The sequence below is a fragment of the Lissotriton helveticus genome, chromosome 8 (genome assembly GCF_964261635.1).
Source record: "Lissotriton helveticus chromosome 8, aLisHel1.1, whole genome shotgun sequence".
Classification (NCBI taxonomy): domain Eukaryota; kingdom Metazoa; phylum Chordata; class Amphibia; order Caudata; family Salamandridae; genus Lissotriton; species Lissotriton helveticus.
The window spans coordinates 310,074,239-310,088,389 of NC_136069.1; the positions used below are offsets into that span (position 1 = coordinate 310,074,239).

General features: G+C 43.6%; 1 protein-coding gene across 5 annotated transcripts in view; it reads right to left on the reverse strand.

Moving 5' to 3' along the window:
• Window positions 1-328: 328 nt before the first annotated feature.
• The window catches only part of EEF1AKMT1 (EEF1A lysine methyltransferase 1), an 89,158-nt gene continuing 75,335 nt past the window's right edge, over window positions 329-14,151 (reverse strand). For all 5 annotated transcript variants that reach the window (XM_078657079.1, XM_078657081.1, XM_078657078.1 and 2 more), the window contains one exon: window positions 329-2,109. In XM_078657079.1, the coding sequence (XP_078513205.1) occupies window positions 1,979-2,109 (131 nt within the window). In that variant the 3' untranslated portion in view covers window positions 329-1,978. The remainder of the gene's footprint in view (window positions 2,110-14,151) is intronic.

Sequence of the window (14,151 nt, forward strand, 5' to 3'; positions counted from 1 at the left end):
TAAATTATAACTTTAAGTTAGAACTATAACTGTTGAATTTATATGGTTTGTGTAGTTTTAGTTGGTTTTGTATAGAAATAATAAATTATGTTTTCCTAACCAAAAATCTTAAACAGTTTTATTTCTTGAAATTGGTGTTTTGGCACCGCACTACTTTCTAGGTACTTTCAAGAATGTACCGCAGTACATCGTAAACTTTTTTTAAGAATATATAAATAAATTACAATACTTTCCCCAAACTCTACAGACTTTGCTAAAGTGCCTAATTTCTTCCCATCATTACAAAAAGAGTAATAAGCTATATTTGACATCAAAACACAGACAAAAAGAAAGTGTGGCCTAAACAATGTGGCTGCCGTTTTTATTTTGCAAGGGATCTGATTAACCAATAATATTGTGTTTCGTCATCGCCATGTACCACGGTATACCTTATTACTTAAAAGCAAATAAACAGATTATGATCAAATAACAGAAAGCAGTGTTTCCACACCATAATCTATATTTCTGCAAAATATCATGTAAATCCATTAAGCCATTTTGTAGCTACGTCAGTTTAAGAAATCTAGGGAAAATGCATTGGTGGAAAAACGTGTTTCGGGACCACCCTTGTGTCTTTGCACCCCCTTAACTAATCACCACAAAACTTTGCTTTATCAGCCAATGTAGATAAATAATAGGTCTGCAAGGTTTCCTGGAGAATCATCAAATGGTGACAAGGCTATTAGCAGGCAAAAAAATCGGAGGAATCCAAATGTCAGAGATTCCTACCAAGAACTATAGAACGGCTACTGATATATATATATATATATATATATATATATATATATATATATTCCTGGGTGACTGCTCCCTTTTTTAAACACTGTTCCTTACCCCTCCCTGAAGCCCTTATAACACTCTACTACTCTGTAACCTTCCTTAACCTTAAACACCACTTACTGACCCCTACTCTTACCCATCCATGAATCCTAAAATCCCTAATGTCATATCTATACCAATTCCTGAAACCTAATATCCCTTTACTCTTACCCATCCTTGAACCCTAAACATCCGTCCACACTACTTACTACTCTGTACCCAGCCTTGAACCATAAAACTTGATTAACCCCTACCATTACCCATACCTGAACCATAGAAACGCCCTACTACCCCTTCATTATCTCCTACCCGTGCCAATTCGTAAACCTCCTTAAAACCCTTACAGCCATTTAACTCCATTAAAAAAGCACTTACTTGTGTGGTAAAGTCCAGAAAAAGGCATGCGTGGTACTCATATATGTGGTCAATGTTGTGTTGTAAAAGTACCACGTGGTAATCACTGCATTGTAAAGACTGTACACCTGTCCCCTTATGTAGCACATTATCAAACCTACATGTCCCAGACATCACTCAGTGAGATCATTATGGCTTATACAGCTCATAGTGAATGTTTATTATAAAATTACTTTTGGTTGGAATGGTTAATTGTATGGCACTAGAAGTTCTTGAGTGTTAGTTCCCTGAAATGTTGGTGATTCCGACGTACAGGAGACCCCAAGATTTCATGGTTTGGATGAGAATGACCAAACCATCTTTACAAAATCACGCTTATCACAGATGAATGTTAAAAAATTCAACAGACTGTCTGTATTTGTATAACCTTACTGTTTCTTCTCTGGATCATCTTTACTATACAATGAAAAAGTACACATTTTCTCTTTGAATTGATTATAGTTTGATCTTGTAACTTTTTACTTCTGAGGCACTGCTGATTGACAACCTATACTGGATCTGACATTTATGGGTTGACAAGTAGGCAGGTATAATAAACAATATTTTCACTAAGAGCAGAATATATATTTACATTTAGGATAATTGGTTTGATAACAAAACCAAACCATGTGTTTACAAAATGTTGCCAGATGATTTTATGCTCGGCATCGGAACACCTCAAGTAAACGTGGGAATACATGATTATATCAGACAGCTGAAAAACCAATCAAGAGTCAAGGCCACAGTCATAATTTGCATAACATCGAAATTCGTTTGCCAAGTGCCGCGTATGTTGTGGAATGAACTGACACATTTTCACACCAAGGATGCTTGCTGCTGCCTCCTCCATAACGGCACCTGAAACAAATACAAAAGTACATTAAGAATGCGTTTTGAGGCTGTTTAAGTCATTTCTAATAAACCAATTCATACCATCTGGCTGACCAGAATAATATATTTGATCTATGTGCACACCGCAAGAATACAATGCTGTGAGTGTTTCATGCCACATAATCTTTACTTCACGTTGTTTGACACCTATATATTTCTTATGCAACCTTGTCATCAACTTGCACAACAGGCCCCCGATTAAAAAGCTGCAATTGAAAAGGCAGAAATATACTCAAATATTTTTTCTCCCACCTGTGAGGTATAGTTTTGGCATTAAATGGATTCACTAGAAATAGTTTTCCTTAAATTGTTTACAGTAGGAGACTTACAGTAAAATGCACTCATGAGGGGTTTCCACCGTAAGGAAAATACACATCAAAAAATGATGTAGAAATGTGGAGGCGCAGAGGGAACTTTCCAATTCCCATCTCTAGCCCTGATTTATCCATACAAGTGCAATTTCTGATTTTTTTATATACACACACACATAACATATAGGTGCATAATAACGTTTGTGAATCAGCCCCAATGTGCCTTCAGTGCTTTTGCCAGCGTATACTAGAGAACAAGCTACAGTTTTACCAAGAAGACTCTGTTTGCCTAATTACTTGATTTTTGACAGCCTAGAAGTCATGGGCAGCCTGCATGCGATTTAGAATGTTAGCAGGTCCTTGTGTGGGTGACAAACGTATTAGCATGTAGTAATGATTGGGAATGAGTAAGGCGGCTTACTCATGGAGCGAGCGGAGTTAACATGTGCCAAGGGCAGAAATCATCAACTTTAGGGCCAGACGTATCAAGCTTTTTTGCGTTCGCAAACGAGCATATTCGCAAAATCTGCCCGTTTGCGAACACAAAAATTGCTTTTTTGATGTAGCAAACCTAATTTTGTGATTCAGTAACCTGTTAACGAATCGCAAAATGGGTTTGCGATTCGATATTAGGAAGGGGCATGTTTAGGGCATCCCTTCCTAATAGGGAATAGCAATTGCGGTTGCAAAACATTTGCATTTAACCACCTACTTCAAGTAGGTGGTAACCCATTCGCAAATGGGAAGTGGTCCCCTTTCTCTTTGCGAATGTCTGAAAACCCATTCTTAGGTCTCGCTGAGTCCGCGCATGCGCTGCACTGCGAGACATTTTGTAAGCCGGTTTTAAAAGTGCTACCAAATGGACACCAGCTTGCAATTACGCGCACAATGACGAGCAGAGGCGCCATATGGCTTTCCTCTCTCGTCATGGTGCGCGCACAGTGCACACCACTCGCCAGCCTACTTTCACTTTTCCCATTGCGCGTGTGCGCGTGCACCACTTGATTTCCCAAAGTCTGTTTTGCCTTCTGGCTGGTGACCTCTTCCCTGCCACTTGCAGGTACACGGTTGCTGGCCCCGTGCGGTCTACGCCGCAAGGTATCCTTCGGTGTCCGTGGCTTCCGGGAACACAGCGGTCGGCTAAATCCTTGCTGTTCCTCCATCCTGCTGAGCAGGAAGGAACAGCGTAACAAGAACGCCAAACGGGGCACCCGCATTCAGCTGTGAGGTGGCATGCAGCACCTGTTCACAGCACACGCACACTAGAGGATGTTTCTCTTTTATGTCAGTATTCTGTGCATTCACCCTCGCCGAGTACCTAGTACTGTCACTGACGTCAATGCAGTGTATCTGAAAGTGCTATACGAGTCACTGATTTGTCCTATTTGCAAAATGGCGCCTGTACCTCCTATTAAAGGCGCAACTAGTGGTCTGACATTACAGCTCCCCTCCAAGCCAAGCTTCAACCTTAGCATTCCAGTTTCATATACATAACACTGAGCTAACAAGAATTTTAGGGTACAGATGCTCTTCGGAGTTCCTTGAGAAGTTGGCATTAATGTTGCGTCTTCTAAGCACTTACAAAAATGTATGCTTATTATTCAGCGGCTCGTCCTATTTAGTGAAACCTATTCGACAAATTTTTAAAAATACCCTTATTTCGTTTTCAGTTGCATGCAAGGTGGTCTAGAAACACAAAAATCCCGTTCCAATATGGCCACTACAAAACGAAAGTTCACCCTCAGAGGTCGGATAAAATAATTACATGGCGTGACTTTTAAAAAGTGCCTGATTTGAGCTCAACTCCGGCAGACAGAACAGTTCTTAATTTTAACTTTGAATAATCCTATACATTTAACGTTAGAGAAAATATCAATTAATTTCAATTTCAATCGTGTTTTTCATGAAACTCGAGCAGTACTAAAAAGTAAAACGAAGAACATTTACTAAGGGAATCTACACATTTTGCATGAGTACACAGCGATGCCTTTCAGTCAGCCTTTGCTTATTTATTTATTTCATTTCATAAAGTAAGTAAACCTTTATTATTATACGGAACTCCAACGGAACAACGGAGGTCTATATAGTCTACAGCAGCAGATAATACATTAATATGTTATATTATTCATATATACAGTCATGATTAAAAAGCTGTAAGTTCTCAATCCATTTTCTCCACAATGTAAATACATAAATCACTTTCCTTTGTAAAGTGCAACCTGCTTAAATACCATCTACAACAAGCATTGGCATAGCCAATAGGTCTCGCCTTTGGGACCTTATGTGTTTAACCATGCAGCAGTTGATGTTGTTGCACCAAACATATTGTGCTGCATACCTAAATACTCATAAGGTCCCAAAGGCGAGACCTATTGGCTATGCCAATGCTTGTTAAGAGCAGGCAGTGATCCCACGGACCACTGCTTGCTCTTAAAAAATGAAAAGAAAACTTCTTCTTTTTCTAAGGCCTTTCATTTTCCTTTAAGGAGAACGGGCTGTTTACAAAAAAAAAATTGCTTTATTTAAAAGCAATCACAGACATGGTCTCCTGATCTCATCAGGCCACAATCCCTGTGATTTTTAGGTCTCGCCTGAGCCTGCGCATGAGCTGCTCTGGCAAGAATTTACCACAGCTTTTTGTGTGACCTGGAGCGTACGGTTACGCGCACAATAATGCGCACAGGCGCCATATCTGGCTTTCTTCTCAGGGCCTTTAGCCGTCGCTCTTCCAGGCGCACGCGCGCACACCACATGCAGGATTACCTCCGGCTCCCCCTCTCAGTTAATAGTTAACATTCGCGGCCGCGGGGCCCGCGCTTGTGTTTTAGCGCTTGTTTCTGATGGCTTTCCTTTCTCTTTCTGTTTCCCAAAGTGAGCTTGTACTGTTCCTCCTTCGTTCACTTTTCTAATATTGATCCTTGTGCTTTATGGTTTCCTGTAAACTTTGCACCTTCACTCGGAAGACATGAAGTTCCGTCCTGTTGTGGTGCAACAGGGTCATATTTCTGTGGTTTTTATCATGATGACCGAGGCAGGGGTGTAACACATGCATGGGAAAGCACCCCAAGGCTGTATTTCTGGATTCCTACCAGTGAACGAGAGCTTCGACATAAAATACAAGTGTAACATTGCACAGCAGTCCTGACTCCTTCCAAGGCTTCAAAGGGCCCCCAGATGACTGATCTCTTTGCGCCTCAAGCTCCATGTCTTTACTTTCCCGCCTCAGCGTGTCTTGAGCATATCAACACTGCCAGTGATTGATTGATTCCCCCCTCCACCACTTCCTTTTCCCTGCATGTTGTCAATCATGCCTGCTGTCATTCTTTGACTTGAAGGCAAACTTTACACTCTTGCATCATTGAATAGCTCCCCCATGTTATCTTTGTAAAAACACAATATTGACGTGTACTTTTACCGCCATCGATAGACATATCTAAACATGGACGGCTGTGTACAAGTAGCGTCGTCGTGGCAACGTATCGTGAGAGCTTCCCCCAGATTTAATCACACCACGAATATTCTGTACAGGATGTAAAATATCAGAAATACACAGGTTTCAGGAATCAAAGACAAGGAAGTTACCAGTCTTTGTGAAAATGATTAGAACAAAGAACAATGTTTGTTTTGTGTGCTTTTCCCTTAATTGAGACCATAAAGGACAATTGCTTATTTACGTTTTTGCTAAGGAAAGTGCCTCACGTGTTAATCATAGCGTTTCTATGTGCCTAACTGCTGTTATATTTGTGCTTTTAAATAGTTTTAACCAGCGATCTCATTTTTAAACCACTAGGGGTCAAGAGGTGTCCTTCAAATAAAGTTCCATAAGTGCTTTTTAATGTAGCTTTTGCCCCTTTTAGTCATTTGTACCCGATTTATGCTACCGCTTATTATCATTCTGCTTCCTCGAAATTTTGTTTCGGATGACATCTTGTGGCGTGATGTCACTTCCTGCAGTGGCATTCAGGGATGTGGAATTCCTATAGCCCGTCGCCCAGGACATATTGTTTGGGGTCAAGGGCAACATGTTTTAACCACTTGGCTGCTAAGGGGTGTGTGCGAGGTCCATTGACTTTCCATTGAAATCAATGGAAAGTCCATGACGAGTTACCCTTGTCATTAGCGCTGAAGGGGTTAATGTGCATTTTGTCCTTGGGGCAAGCAGGCCAACCCCTTGCAACGCAAACCCTTTGGCTGCCAGTTTGCATTACCACATTAAGGATCAGGGAAGGGCACTGCCTGCAGTTAAGTTAATATTTGTGTTCATATGCTAATGTTGTTCAAATTTGTATTTACGGTTCAATAATTGAGAGCCTTTATTATTAGGCTGAGCGCTCTCAGTAAATGTAAGTTCTGACTGCACTACTGACAGTGGTTCCAGTATAAAAATGTGGACACACGGTTTCAAAGTTTAGCAATATGAGGCTATGCATAATGCTCCCAGAATGCTATCTGATTATATGCAAACATTTGCAGAAGCTTGAAAGCAAGATTAATGATTCTTTGTTTCAATATAAAACGTTCCTAAAAAATGGAAGTGGGAAAAAAATGTTTTTGCTAAACTACTGTTAAGTTTCAGTTACCATTTCTTTTCAGCATCATTTTGTAAAATGTGTTGATGCATGCTAGTATTTCCGCAAAATATTCATATTAGAAAATCAGTGTAACCAGTTTCAATAAGATTTTAGGAATCAAAATTAAACAAGCATTGGCAAAGCCAGTAGGTCTGAAATGCTAGTCGGCTTTTTAGTTTTGGCAATGTGTGACTTGTTTTGGTATGCTTTTTGTAAAACCGTATTGATGTGAGAGCTGCCGGACCCTCACCAATATAACAAACATTGGCAAAAGCAAAAATTGTTTTTGGCGTCAAAAAAGCACACACTGCCACATTAGTTACTGTCACTGAACAAAACTACTTTGTGTGTCGATATGCTCCTTGTGAAAGAGCAGAATGCTGTCACTCACCGTGAAGCCAGCCGATACAGAGCAAGAACTTTAATAAACACAAAAGGTCATGGTTAACGCCAGACCAAATTAGGGGCCCAATTATTAAAGAAAGTCTCAAAAGTGCACCCTTGGTATATGTCCTTGCATTAAGGGCCGCTATATGGCTTACGTGAATTCACAAGCATTTACAGCAGGAGGGCAAGAAATAGTACTCCTAGAAAATATTTGTGAACTGCATTTTAGCATGAGCAAATATGCATGTGTAGATTTGCTCATGCGAACACCTGAGTGTTTGCAAGTGTATTTTCCCTCCAACCACTTTTTTCCCAACTCTGGAAGAAGGTTTACATCTGCCATTGTTAGGAGCAAATTTCCAACATTTCTCAGTATTGGAAAAAATTAGAGAAGAGTTGTTGAAAACCCTTAAAACATGCAAGTTAGTAGGTTTGCACAGACTCAAAAGGACATTCCAACCCTGGAACTATTGTTTACCACTAACTTCAGTCCCAGTATGTAGATCTGCAGAAACGTAGCAACATAAAGGGATTGCTAGTATTCAAACACTACTATGGTATGAGCCCTGGCATAATCAGAGGGGCTATATAAGAGCTCTTATATATCGAGATTGCTGCCATAATTTGTCGCCGCCCAACATGGGACCAAAGGGACAAGTGGATTTTGTTACAGGACAGTAAAGTCGATTTATGAAGCAACCTGCCCCATGGACAAGTAGATATTTTAATAAATTCCACACCCCTGGGCATTAGAGAAACCTGTTAGTAATGTTACAGCATTTGCGTAATGATTTTGGGAAATTACACCAATGCCTTTAACACTGTAACCATTTAATGTATGGGGATTTCTGAAAAGTAGAGTAAGGTTGAAGCACCAGTACAGTCTGATATATAAACAAGCATTGGCATTGCCAATAGGTCTCACCTTTGGGACCTTATTAGTATTTGGTTATGCAGCACAATATCCTTACTGCAACAACATTAACTGTTGCCTGGCTAAACACTTATAAGGTCCCAAAGGCAAGACCTATTGGCAATGCCAATGCTTGTTGCCATTCCTAGGGGGTAGCAAATTGTGACTTACCTCTTTAATATTCATGAGGTAGGTCATTTGCGACCCTCTATGAATCGCAAAAGGTGTACTATACACCTTCATACATTGCATTTTGCGATTCCCTAATTACGAATCCTTGCGATTCACAATTAGGGAATCGCAAAAATCTATATTCGTACATCTGGCCCTTTGTATCTAGAGTCAAAACTAGAACTATGCAAAGCTGAGGGGGAAGAGTCAAATGGCTCATGCAACTAACTCCTGATTAATTTTCTCGTTTTGAAAAGGAGTAATTATAGTTCCATGGAAAAAAGAAAATGCAATCGACCTTGCCTTTGCCTTATAATTGGAAAACTTAAGAATGTAACTTCTTTAAAAACGTTTCAGTAAAATACTCATTGAGCCTACAGAAAATTTGAAAATTGACAATCAAAGAGAACAATGCTTTCAACCAATATTATTAAATGAAACAAGCTTCCATGAGTCATTTCAGTATTGATTTCAACACTTGTTGCAGTGCAGGGACCTCATGATCGAACCATAACCCCAATTCTAGTAAATGGAAGCTGCCTGATTCAAATTCTCAAGTCAAAAACAACAACAAAAAATGAAGTCCCATCATCATTCGAGAGACTGTATCACATGTAGGTCTGCTAAACGCTTCAAAATGGAAGAAACTGTCCACCCTCAAAATAATCTGCCTCTAGATTTAGGGGACACTTATCAGTCAGTCTTTATCGGTCAGTCCTAATTTATAGAGAACAGAGGTGTTTGAGTTAAAGAAAAGTCACTCTTTTATCAGTTCAAGTCTCCTACATAGTAATTCATCGATGCCTCTGTGTTTTACGAACTTGTCACTACCCAGCTGTAGCATGAAGTTACTGAAAACCTTTTTTTATCTTGGTGAATCCTCTGCAATTGTCAAATCCAAATTTCCTCAGGTCGCAGGTTCAGACAGCATCTCCCTTACTCCAAACCAGGAGATTTGTACCAAAATGTGAAAACTAATATTTAATTATTCCTTCACAGCAGATAGGCTGCCCAAGTATGAGATGAATCATGCTCGAAAGATTCTCCAGTTACCTCAAACCAAAATTTTCAGCACAAAGAAAGCATGAAAGCATTCAGGGGTGCCCTCGCAACCAGGCTGTTGGCTTTGTAAATTCCGGCCGTTTTTCTGAATTCTCACCATTACCAAACTCCCTAAAACATGCCACTTAAGAAGGGACTTATTATATTCGTAGATTTTTTCCTTACGGCAGATTGCCGTAGCATAGTTCACATGCTGGCTATATAATTTGGATAACTGGAACAGCAAAGCAATTTTCAATTCTTTTTCAGATTTATCATTATAGTCTGATGCAAGCCAGATGTGGCCTAGCTCATGACCGAGGGTAGAGTATACATTGCATATTAATTGTTTATATTTAGAGCTGTATGCCCCTTTCATTTTGTGTGCACAGTTTCAAAACAAAAAGCCAATTGCGCAGTCTTTGTGCCTTCAGCCTCTTTTTATACCACCACCACCAAATTTCTGAAAACTATTGCAGTAAGAGACAAACTTAATGACAAAGAGATATCGCAAAGGGATGAACTGTAAAACTGCTCAGAACAAGGATAACTGTTCCAAGATAGGGTCGTTTAGTAATTTGATAACACAAGACTATATTATGGATTTAGATGGTATCAGATTCTGACACATATGAAACTACGTTTCAATGGTAAGAGACTATGTCCATGCCTTTTGATGCATATTCCCCTCCCCATTATAATTACAGATTTTACAGATGGTAGAAGGTAAATTATTCCAACTTATAATAAGTCACCAATATTGGTCATCCTACCACTAACTGGCTATGGGTGCGCTGATCCATGATTTTTTTTTTAACTTAGGTGAGCTAGAGGGTAAGAACATGTGAAGCAGGCATACCAAAAGCACGGTTAAAACTTACATAATTTATCATTTTGCCTCAAAGGACCGCACCACCATTTTAGGTGCATAGGTTCAAGGCCAATCATACTAGCTGCCCTTGATTTAGATCCATGAGCACACTCCTCCTGTTTATGGAGGGTGTTGCCAAGAAATATCTCTGGTGTGGTCACAAACAGCTCTTATGTCATCTGTTTTCGTTGATAGATGTGCTTCTACAATGCTAGCACACATATATTCGGATCAAGGCACACATTTACATCGCTTGTGTTCTATACAAGTTACTGATCATCTAGTGCTGGATCAAACGCCGAGCTCAGACATTTGATGATCAGCACAAGGATATGTTGTACTTGGTTAATGTGGAGGAGGATCAGTGTGTGCATGGCAGGTGTCATGGACCAATGTACAATATATTGGAACTTCTCTTGGGCAGTTCCACTTTCCCTGGGGTTGATGTTGGGCCATTAAAGGCCGCACGAGCCAACCTTTAAATTGCGAACAGCAAGTCAGAATTCAGAAAACATTTACATTATCAACTTGCGAGGAACACCAGCTTCATATCATCCATCTGTCTGTCATTAGGGGAATAGTTTTAAGGCTCACAGGATAAGTGCATGGCTTTTCTATTACCATTATATTTTCTCAAACAGTCACACTACAAGTTTAAAGCTCTTCTGGGAAACAGTTTCAGTTTAGTTACCACCAGAAATATAATTGCTCCTGTGAAACACAGGCAAATCTGGCAACTTCCCAACATAAAAGAATTGTGTGTGTGTGTTGGGGCGTGGCTGGGACGCTGACCGAGATGGCCGCGTGAGCGATCGGCTCCGCTCCAGGTCCCACAAATACTCCTGAAACTACCACGGTTGTTACCCCCTGAGTGGTATTTTTCGCTGCTCCAGGCGAGGCAGAACCAAGGGGGCTCGATTGTGACCCTGTGGGTGCCCGGACGCTGCGTTATCAGCAGTTCCCGAACCCCGACGGAGCCGTGCTCCGACAAAGAAAGATGGCGGCGCCGAGAGTCTGAAGAGGCTCAAATTGGACGGAGAGAGGTTCCGGACAGAAGCGGGCTGGAGTGCGGAGCGAGGGACAGAGCGGGGGCTCTCCAGCGGACTGCTCCGGCGCTGGTTAGGACGAGCAGGCAGTCGCTGCCGTCCGGGAGACGAGCGGGCGCGGTGCCCATCCCCCGCCTCCCTGCCCTGCTGACCAGACGGGGAGCGGCATCACCGGAGCCCGGTGGGATTGTCGGAGGTGGCGGCGGCCGCAGCTGGGACCCGTTTCCACGGCCCTACAGCAGACCCCGGTGGCCAAGTGAGTGGGGGAAGCTGGACTGCAGCCCGGCGGTGAGCTCGCTGCTGTTTTACAGGGGGGCCGGTCTCCCGCTCCCCCGAGACGCTGGTGGTGGATGGGGAGGCGGTACTGGCCCACTGCGTGACGCTGGCGATGGCCTTGGAGAACTGAGGACAGGGGATAACCCTTACGGCATTGCCGAGCTGTCCGCTGTGGGATAGCGCCGGGCGCGCCTACAGGATACAGTGATTGTGTGAGGAGGGAGGCCCGGCTTGGGGCGACTCATCACCTACATATTTGGGCTCCTGTGCTACTAGTCTGCGTTTGCCCTGCACGTCCCCCTGGAAGCTGGAGTTACTCTGTTAAGGCCTGGAACTGTGGAGAACACCCTGACTGGTGCTCTGGTGGTGCATTGGACTGGTAGACCCCTGAGGAACTTTGGTTTCAGGAGCTGGGCGACACTGGTAACCGGCTTGCCATACGATAGGGGAGGGCGCTCGATTTTTGCGGCGACTCCGGTGAGGTGCTGTGGGCGCCACGATGGCCGCTATTGGTGGCACATCCAAAGTGCTTGCCCAACTCCAAGATGGCGGGGCACCTGCTCCCTTGGACGCAACGACTCAGGAACAGCGGTTGCATAAACGGCTAGACAGTATATTGGACGCGATCGCTGCAACTAAAGAATCCCTGCATCAGGACATTGCGCAGGTTGCCACGGGGCTGGGACTCCTAAAAGCAGATCATACGAAGCTCGCTGACAAGGTAAAGGACAACGAACAACTACTGCAGGAATTGAAACCGGCGGTGGTTACTGCAGAACACAAGCTGGTTGGTATACTGAGCCGCTTGGAGACCCTAGAAAGACGGGCGGAGGATGCCGAAAGCCGCAATCGGAGGAATAATGTGAGGGTTGTGGGCCTTCCGGAGAAAATTGAGGGGGGATGATGCTGTGGCCTATATGGAGAATTGGTTTACCACTGTGGTGGCACCGGAGGGCCTCTCACCCTTCTTTTCCCTTGAGCGAGCGCACAGGGTCCCGGCTCGGCCGCCTCAGCTGGGTCGACCTCCCAGACCAATGGTGATAAAGCTGTTACACTATAAAGATCGGGACCTCTTGATACAGAGAGCACGCTCGCAGGGCCCATTTCAGGTGGAAAACAGCAAGGTAACGATCTTCCCGGATTACACTCAGGAAGTTCAGAGAAGTAGGGCGTCCTTCCTGCCTGTGAAAAAATAATTGAGAGATGAGGGGATCCAGTACTCGTTGCTTTTCCCGGCCAAGCTGAGAGTGATCCTGGATGGCACGACTCACTTCTTTCTAACACCGGACGAGGCTTGGTCGTGGCTTGAACTTTATCGTGCTGGGACAGACCGCACTGGCAAAAGCGATAGGAACGCGCAGCAACCGCTCCGGATCAGAAAGTCTCAGCGCATCCGAAAACGGAATAAACTTAAGATCGCGATGCAGAAGGCCCAAATGGAGGCGGACAGGAGGGGCGCACTAGCGGCAACCGCGATCATCACGGGCTCACAACAAGAGAAGACATCGGAGGGGACTGACTCCGACGAAGAAGGTTTGAAAACGGGAGGGGATGAGTCGGAAGCGGAGAGCACGAAGGGTCCAGAGGTCATTCCACAGACATCAGATGGACTGTTTAATGAGTGAGGTACCAGGGCACGGCCCGACTATGACTTTTGCACAGGAATGGTTTTCTGATCGTTATGTGAACACTCAGGGGTGGGACTGAGACCACAATGTGGGAGTGAGGGCGTGGGGTGGGGGCTCTGCTGTTTCTGGGTCGGGCGCTGATCCACCCTCTAGTGGCCCATAAGGCCTTCTGTGGTAGAGTCCACAGAGTAGCGTGATGTGTGTTGTGTTACAAGTTTGGAACGGGGCTGAAGCTGGGTTATTAAGTCCTGTCCTGGGGAGAGGGGTTTGGGGAGTTCTTTGGGGAGCTGGGGTTGGGGGATCCAACTGCTGCTGTGTGAGGGATGTTGGGCTGGAGCTGATTCTGTGTAGAAATGACTACTATGGGGACATTACCTGATTTAAAATGCATTTCATGGAATGTCCGTGGTCTCAGAACGATGGTGAGACGTCACAAGGTACATGCCCACTTAGTGCGGCGTGGCGTTCAGGTTGCGATGCTGCAGGAAACCCACTTGACTGAAAAAGAATGCACTGCACTACAGAGGAGGTGGCGTGGGCAGGTGTTTGGGACCACGTACTCAGCGTTTGCCAGAGGTGTGTTGATTTGGGTGAGAGCTGGGATACCGTTCCAGGTCATGTCCAGGCGGGTGGATCCGGAGGGTAGATATGTGGTGGTGGAGGGGAGGCTGTACGGTCGGGAAGTGACGCTATGTAGTGTGTACGCCCCTAATGCGGAGCATGCCGTATTTTTTGATAGACTAACGAGCTCGCTAGCACATTATCTGGCGGGCCCCGTCATTTTGGGAGGAGAC